Source organism: Doryrhamphus excisus, linkage group LG18 (genome assembly GCF_037039965.1).
Source record: "Doryrhamphus excisus strain RoL-2023G ecotype Guam linkage group LG18, RoL_Dexc_Guam_v1.1, whole genome shotgun sequence".
Classification (NCBI taxonomy): domain Eukaryota; kingdom Metazoa; phylum Chordata; class Actinopteri; order Syngnathiformes; family Syngnathidae; genus Doryrhamphus; species Doryrhamphus excisus.
The window spans coordinates 15,500,903-15,509,457 of record NC_136374.1 but is presented as its reverse complement, the minus strand read 5'-3'; the positions used below and the strand labels follow the sequence as shown (position 1 = coordinate 15,509,457).

At 40.4% G+C, this 8,555-nt stretch overlaps 1 protein-coding gene across 2 annotated transcripts; it reads right to left on the bottom strand.

Annotated features, from left to right (window-relative positions):
- Positions 1-227: 227 nt before the first annotated feature.
- On the bottom strand, positions 228-8,344 carry mettl1 (methyltransferase 1, tRNA methylguanosine). 2 transcript variants are annotated; one of them, XR_009120065.2, is made up of 7 exons: positions 8,158-8,286; positions 7,934-8,064; positions 7,687-7,871; positions 4,706-4,819; positions 884-985; positions 333-715; positions 228-246 (listed from the first exon to the last, which is right to left on the bottom strand). XR_009120065.2 is itself a non-coding variant. In XM_058055226.2 (6 exons), exons 1-6 carry the CDS (start codon positions 8,235-8,237, stop codon positions 608-610), a joined length of 720 nt encoding a protein of 239 aa, XP_057911209.2. In that variant the 5' UTR covers positions 8,238-8,344; the 3' UTR covers positions 333-607. The 2 variants fall into 2 exon arrangements, 1 of the variants encoding a protein (XP_057911209.2); XM_058055226.2 differs by lacking the exon at positions 228-246 and having other exon boundaries at positions 8,158-8,344.
- Between the last annotated feature and the right edge of the window lie 211 nt (positions 8,345-8,555).

Here is an 8,555-nt window from a genome sequence, read left to right as displayed (position 1 = left end):
GAGTAATTTATTTTCTTAATTCTTGATTAGTTTATTTATTTTTCATCTTATTTTGTGTAGAAAAATAAAAAGTAAGATATTTGAGAACAGTGGAATGTTTTATCAGACTTTCTTGTAGAAAAGCGAGGTTTTTTAAATTTTTTTGTTTTTAATAAATGCGTTTTTTTTTTTGTAAAAACCTGAAGCAGCCCAGTCTCACCCAGAACCGAGCTTCAGTGGCCCCCAAGTAAATTGAGTTTGAGACCCCTGCAATAAAGCAAGACAAAAATTGTTAGAAGGTGATGAACTCAAAAACTTTACCAGAAAGCTCAAATATGACTTTTAAGATATACCTGCTCTTTTTATTGCTCACTGATGGGAGTATTTCAATGATTCAACTAAATCAAAAACATGTTTTTTGTTTAAAAATAATTAAAAAAGCAGAAAAAAAAAATACACAAAGCACCTGTCAAGAGTTATGACAGTATTGTGTCGGAATCCACCCGTCAAACCAAAAAGGGCTGCACCGTTTTTTGTGTTGGTGCTGCTGTGAAGTATTAAGAAAGGAAAAAGTCTTCTTATTCCGTTGCTGTAGTCGTCAATTATCCAAATGTTTTTCACATCATGTTCAATCAATCCGTTGGAAAACAGCAAGAAAATTCTTCCCTTTGTTTCTCTGCACTTTCTTTCCCTCCTCTGTGCAAGTTCCCAAACGGGACACGATGACATCATCAGCCTGCAAAAAAAAAAACAAAAACAGATTACTGTAACCAACTTTACATAACACATAAACACACATTTCTTACTCAAAGGAAAAAAACTGAGACGGGAATGGAATATTTTCCGTCTGCTTTGAACCAAACATGTTGATAGTGAGGAGTTACAAAGTGACGTGACGGCGTACCAGCTCTTCATCGGGGACCCGTGTGAATAACGGATGTTCACTGAAGTGCTTCACCATCCACAGGTGGACCTCCTCCACGTCTGTGATGGTGTAGACCAAACCCTGGGCAAGGCAAACACAGAAAGTCAATGAATGCAAAATCAATGCATGAAAGTTAATAACAAAATGTAGACATGTGCAGTAGATGGCAAAAAAAACATCATCCTGATTTTGATGTTTTTGATCGACTTAATCAATTAATCAATCAACTGTTTTTAAAAAATATATACCGTATTTTCTAGACTATAAGTCACTCCAGAGTGCATCATTATACACCATTATTTCACTTTTTTCTGCATCTGTGTACTTTTTGTACAGGGATCTACTGTAATACCGTGTTTTCTGGACTATAAGTCACTCCAGTCGAACAAGGCCAAAAATGTATAATTAGGTAGAAAAAAAAAACATAAGTCGCACTGGAGTATAAGTGGCATTTTTTGCGGGTAATTTATTTTCCAAACTACTTGACCAAAACAGACATTACGTCCTCTTGGAAGGCAAGTTCTAACAATAAAAGAATAGAGAACAGGCTGAATAGGTGTAAGATATGCTAACACAATGCTTATTCAGCTACACAAAAATAAACATAAACAGAAAAAGTGTCCAGTGTTTATGTAACATAAACACTTTTTCATTTGTAAGTCGCAGGAACAGCCAACTTATGAAAAAAAGTGTGATTTATAGTCCAGCGATTTATAGTCCAGAAAATACGGTATAACAGATCAACACGGCGCCCTCACATTCTGCTTCTGAGCTCCACGGCACCAGCGGTGCCTCTGACAAAGTGTGTTCGACAATGAGTGCTCCTCCTCGGACAGGCGAGGTGAAAAGGCAGTGCCCTCATGCCTCATGTCTAGTTTTTGGTAAGTCAGTATCCGGCTAGCAACCACTTTCCAAGTAGCTGTCCAAAGGGTTCGTTTAAGTGGGGTTCGACAGTAGTCCAGAAGCAGTCTGGAGCGTTTGGGAGTGGGACCAATCACAGCAGTGTAGCAGAGGGTGGAAAAAATTTAAACAGCCTATTTTGGAAGTATAGGTGCAGATTCTGGAAGATCTAGGAAGCTTCCTGTGTGGGTTATTGTGTGTAGCTACTCTATAGGAGTCCATATCGCAATACAAAGGGCCCAAAATGAGCATTGTTGGTGTTGTGGGCACCAGGCCTGGGACAACAATATGTAAATTCATTAATTAAACAATAAATAATAATGAACTTTTGAAAATTTTGCCGGTCTCAATAGATTGCCATGTGCTTGCTTGTCTGTTTTTCCTGTCTTCTGGTTCCAAACAGGCAGGAAAAGGATTCAATGTGCACTGGTTTCAGCACCTTCGTTAGGCTCGTTGTCTCAATGGGCGGAGGCGGGGCTGCTAGCATACACACAGAGTGCCAAAGTGGAGATTACAATATATTTTTATTTTTTCATATTTGCATTTTGGCGGCACGGCGGTCTAGTGGTTAGCGCGTAGACCTCACAGCTAGGAGACCAGGGTTCAATTCCCACCCTCGGTCCTCTCTGTGTGGAGTTTGCATGTTCTCCCCGTGCACGCGTGGGTTTTCTCCGGGTACTCCGGTTTCCTCCCACATTCCAAAAACATGCTAGGTTAATTGGCGACTCCAAATTGTCCATAGGCATGAATGTGAGTGTGAATGGTTGTTTGTCTATATGTGCCCTGTGACCCCCTGCGACCCTCGTGAGGAAAAGCGGTAGAAAATGAATGAATATTTGCATTTTTTCTTCGTACTTTCCTTCCTCGTTCTCACAGACCCAAGTACAATAAGATTTAGTACAATTTAGATTTAATAAGATAATATTTTGTACAATTTGGGTAATGCAAATTTAGCAAGGGTCTATGCTCGGGTCTATGGTGAGAGAATTCCACTTAACGTTTCATTTTTACATTTCATCAGTTGATTTCACCACATGTGCAAAGCAATGATTGTTGGTAGAAAGATAAAAATAACCCAGAGACAACATGGAGGTTAATCGCCCCCCCCCTTCCGTGTCACTGTAGTTTACTTTGGAGGCTTCACAGATAGCTTTAGCAGAACGATGACTTCTTAGAAAACACGGCCACGCCGCACATTTCCACAGCAGTGCACTTGCACCTCCTTTTTTTTTTCTTTCTTTTTTTCCAGGTTGCTGCAGATGAGCGATAGAGACTGTTGGGTGAATGTTATCTGCTCAGCTGTCCCAGATGTGACTTGTGATAAAATGTCAAAAGACAATCAATCATTACCTTGTAATTCAAGTTCATTTGAGGGAGAATCGGCCACTATATGTTTTTGACAGTTGTACCCCCCCCCACCACCACCACCACCACCACCACCAACGCAGTTATTATGGCTGGGTGCCAAAAGTGAAGGCGCTGGCGGGCCCGGGCAGGCAGACACGCATACACACGTGCAAGTACATACATAGGCCAAAAGAAACACAATAAAGCTTCATTTTGGGACAAAGCCGTCCTTGTTACCGACAAAGAATCTGTTCTTGTGACAGGAAGGAACACAGACGATCGCTGTATTAGTCGGAATATTTACAATATTCGGAAAACTTTTGAGGCATGGAAACACGTTTTCCCGAATCACGTTAAATTCTGGTATCATTTTGGATATCACATCATGTAAACACATAAAATGCTTGACATTAGCGCGCCAATACAAGCAGTAGGCTCCAGCACTTTGATCCATGAGGTTTGCGTATTTTGAATTGAACCCTGAAAGAAGTTTGAGATGGCTAAAAACGCTCTGTTTCAAAAGGCGTGGCAAAACTGCCCCTTTGTGATGTCACAAAGGGGACTTCCTTATATGGTTCATAGTTAGGAAACACTTTGGGCGTGTGACCATTCATTCATTTTCTACCGCTTTTTCCTCACAAGGGTCGCAGGGGGGTGCTGGAGCCTATCCCAGCTGTCTTCAGGCGAGAGGCGGGGTACACCCTGGACTAGTGGCCAGCCAATCACAGGGCACATATAGACAAACAACCATTCACACTCACATTCATACGTATGAGCAATTTGGAGTCGCTAATTAACCTAGCATGTTTTTGGAATGTGGGAGGAAACCGGAGTACCCGGTGAAAACCCACGCATGCACCGGGAGAACAGTCTCCTTGTACTGTGTGGCCTGTGCGCTAACCACTCAAACACTGTGCAGCAAAGAGTTCTTTTGTGACTTAAAATCAATAATTTGAGATTTAGGTTCTTATCGGCATCGTTTTTTTCCGTGAGTGATGACGTAGCTCCACTTAGCAACAAACTCGCTAGCTCAGTTATTACGTCTGCAGTCGGTGTCTTCCGTCCGTTGGTCAAGATTTTGAAGTACTTTGCTGATATGTAATGTTTAAATAAAATAAATACGGCACGTCTATATGTATTGGATATTGCAGTATTTGTCTTATATATGTGGAATTGAACCCTGGTCTCCTAGCTGTGAGGTCTGTGCGCTAAACCACTAGACCGCCGTGCCGCCCCGCGGGGGGTGTCCCAGCTGTCTTCGGGCGAGAAATACAGCTGGAATAGGTGCAGATTCTGCAAAATCGGAAAAGTTTTCCGTACTGGTTATTGTGTGTAGCTGCTCTATAGGAAAACACAAAGAGTGGAATAATGAGCATAATAGTTCCCCTATTAAGGAATCTAACTAAGGTTAATGAAGCAGGTTATTTGTTTGCTAAAAAAGATTGTTTACAAAACTCTATGGAAGGGTTGGCTACGGAACAAAAAAAGAACATGTTTGCTAGAACCAAAAATAAATTAGCATCCTATGTATCAAATGATTAGTGCTGTACATACCCCGATTCTCAGTGTGTAGGCGTACTCTGCCAACAATGTAGGACTGATGATCCTCCATTTGTGCTTGGTCTTTTTAAAATGAGGGTCCGGGAAAAGGAAGAACATCTTACTGAGCTGAAAGACGAAAAAAAAAAAAAAAAGGCTTACTTGACCTTTGAATAACACGTCCCCACACACACAATTATATTTTTACAATATCTACTTTGATACTACAGTATATAATGTCACCTCTTAAACATGGCAGCCATAACACGTTGTGGTTTGTTGTAAAGCTCTGTGGCTTGCAAAAATGGAATTTCCCTCTATTTTTTTTTTTTTTTTAATGCAAGTTCCATATAGTTCCTCACGTTAAATGCAAAAGCACAGACTCTGTTGATACTAGTCTGGCAGATCCATTAAAATAACATTCAAGCAACTTTTTATTAAGTAAAATGATGATTGTCCAGGGGGGGACTCAGGGGGACTCGGTGCTGAAGCAAAATGGAAAAACCAAAACCCTATGTCCTTTTTTTTAGCTTACAAAACAAGTAGCTAGAGGTCTCTAGAGAATTCTGATTGAACTCTCACCGCCTTCTGTGTTGGGAGGATTTAACAAAAAAATGCATTATGCACATAATTCAAAATAGATGGCCTCATATTAACATGTACACGACGTGCAAGTCTTGCAAGACTTCAACTCAGTGAATATCTAAAGCATTAACTCCTCCCACATTCCAAAAAACATGCATGGTTAACTGGCGACGCCAAATTGTCCATAGGTATGAATGTGAGTGTGAATGGTTGTTTGTCTATATGTGCACTGTGATTGGCTGGCCACCAATCCAGGGTGTACCCCGCCTCTTGCCTGAAGACAGCTGGGATAGGCTCCAGCACCCCTCACGACCCTTGTGAGGAAAAGCGGTAGAAAATGAATGAATGAATAACAAAAACCGAACCGGCTTTTAAACCCTGAGTTTTGATTATGTTTATTATTATGGTTGTAGATGTATACTCATTAATGAATATATTTAATCCCACTCTCCTGTTGTTTTGCTTTTTTTGTTTATACTGGCTCAGGCCATTTGAGGTGACCGTTTAATCCAAAGTAACTAATACGACCCTGGCACAATAAGCCCACTGTGTAATCTAATGGGAGTTTTAACAAGTCATAGATTACTGCAGCTAATTAGAAGGGATAAAAACTGCTCTATACTCAGCTGATGCGATGCCCCCCACATTAGTCAATCCCTCCATTGTTGCGAAATCCTGGATTTTTTTCCCCACCCTTTCTGCGATCCGTAATTCAGTCCATATGTTAAACATAAGGAACGTAATTATTTTTAGTTTAAAAAGTTGGTACCTGGTACTCTTATTACCTTGGCAGTGCCAGGACAGACTGTCAGCATTCATTTAAGCTTATTAGAGAAACTACAGGCTTTTGTGAAGAAACTCTTACTTAGGTTCAAGGGAATGGGGGGCTGTGGGGCGGGGGCGTCAGCACCAGTATAGACACGCTAATGTCACATTTACAGTCTGGTCCATAAGTGATTGAACCATGGCACAATTTTGGCACATTAATATTTGATAAAATTCACTTATGAAGGTTCTATGTTATGAAAATAAATGTTACAAGTAAAAAAAAATCCTACATTTACTATTGCTTCGGCTAGCTTTAGCTTTAGACTCAATTGCTAGCTGTCAGTGTGTGGCAAGCTAGCAATAGCTTACAAATGACCTATGTAAGACCCCTGTGATGGCGTCTATCTTAAAGGTGTACACATTACATGTTTATGTTAAACGACATAAACATGCTAGTGTTTTGTTGACAAGATGATTATTAGAATTGTAAAAACAGTAAGTTAGCACCTACCCCATGAATGTGACAGCCATTATCACTTCCCAATGGGACAAAAACAAGCTATTCTATTTAGAGAAAATCACTTATCAAGATTCTAGGTTATGAAAATAAATGTTACAAGTAAAAAATCCTACATGTACTATTGTAAACACAATACAATATAAAATATTAAAATAGATCAAATATATTTACTCTGGTTATACAAATCAAAACATACTTGACTGTGTGGCCTTCAACAGTCCTGTACTAAATGCATGGGACTGTGTGGCTAGCATCATACAACATAAAAAGTCTACATATTTTCTATTAAAGATACCCCCTACAGCTAGTATTAGTCATAGAAATGGGACACTGCCTATTCCACAATGTTTTTATCCGTCACTGTATAGACACAGATGCAGCAAAAGCTGTTTACGGGCTTCTGTGTAAAAGGCACTGGCAAATAAATATCATCTACTGCTACGACTCGGACACAACTAGGATCTCTGTGTGAAACAAGCTTGTGTTTAGTGCCATCTGCAGTACTTACAAAGCAAAACTTCCCTTGCAGCCATTGTGGAGTAGAACTGCACTATGTTGTATTGAGATACTACGTCTAATATTTTGGCTAGCTTATTGAAGACAAGTATAAAAAAATACAGGTACATCACAAGATAGTATTTCAGTAGTTCAATTGAAAAAGTGAAACTCTTGTAGTGTAGCTTCACTACACACAAAGAATGTGTTTCTATTAGTATTTTCAGTGTGTATAAGATTGATGTGCATTCATTCATTTTCTACCGCTTTTTCCTCACAAGGGTTGCGGGGGTGCTGGAGCCTATCCCAGCTGTCTTTGGGGGGAGAGGCGGGGTACACCCTGGACTGGTCGCCAGCCAATCCCAGGGCAAACAACCATTCACACTCACATTCATACCTATGGACAATTTGGAGTCGCTAATTAACCTAGCATGTTTTTGGAATAGGAAACCGGAGTACCCGAAGAAAACCCACACATGCACGGGGAGAACATGCAAACTCCACACAGAGATGGCCGAGGGTGGAATTGAACCCTGGTCTCCTAGCTGTGAGGTCTGCACGCTAACCACTAGACCGCCGTGCCGCCTGCATTGCATTGTTATGAATTAAAAATCCATGCAAATACTACCTGTCCTTTGGAAAAAAAGTTGGGGAGATATTTCATGGCGTTGCTGCGAATACAAGCAATGTTCTGGTAGCTTCCGGGTTTGGATTCACGTAATGCCTTGATACGATCCTGGACATAATCAGACACTTTCACCCGGATCTCCATGCCCAGCATGAGTTTGTCTGGGAAAAGTGGAGATAACTCCACTGAGAGAAAATAAAATCAGACACAAATCTTATAAATCTCTACAGAATTATGGCAAAAGTACCTAAAAGTCCACCATATCCACAGCCAATGTCTGCGAACTCAACCTGTGATGTCCTTTCCTCATCAGCCTGGTTCTCGGGAAAGAAGTGCGGATACAGCGTAGCCCAGTCCATCTCCTCTGGACACACAGGACTGGTAGGACACAAACAAAAAGTAACAATTATGAAATATATATGTTCAAATAACTGAAGATGATAAAGCAAAAGTTACATGGACGTCACTCACTAGTCAAACGTGTGATGCGCCATCGGATTTGAATGTGCTCGCTGTCTGTAGTAACGCTTCTGCGGCATTGACGCACTCATTTTGGCTTCAATAATAACACTCAACTTATTTTTATATCTATAAAAGAAAATATTCTCTCAACCTGCTAGCTCTCGTGTCACGTTTTTGCGTCTGTGTCATAGTTTAGCAAAACTAACAAGTCGCGGAATTTTGACGTCATCACTAAGCACCCGGTCTGTGTGAGCGCATCATGTTATCTGCTATTGATCGTTAATAGAACGTATATGTATTTTATTATCGGAAAAAAGAGACATAACGCTTTCACACGTTAAAATTTATTTTTATTTTCATTAATATTTATTAGGTATTTGGTAAAGAACACACTGGCCTTGCATATC

Bases quoted from the DNA above. Each gene is read 5' to 3' on its own strand.
- mettl1 (XM_058055226.2), bottom strand. From the start codon at position 8,237: ATGAGTGCGTCAATGCCGCAGAAGCGTTACTACAGACAGCGAGCACAT. The intron at 7,872-7,933 runs GTACTTTTGCCA...ATTTTCTCTCAG, and splicing joins TGGATATGGTGGACTTTTAG to TGGAGTTATCTCCACTTTTC. The intron at 4,820-7,686 runs GTAGTATTTGCA...TTCGTCTTTCAG, and splicing joins ACTTTTTTTCCAAAGGACAG to CTCAGTAAGATGTTCTTCCT.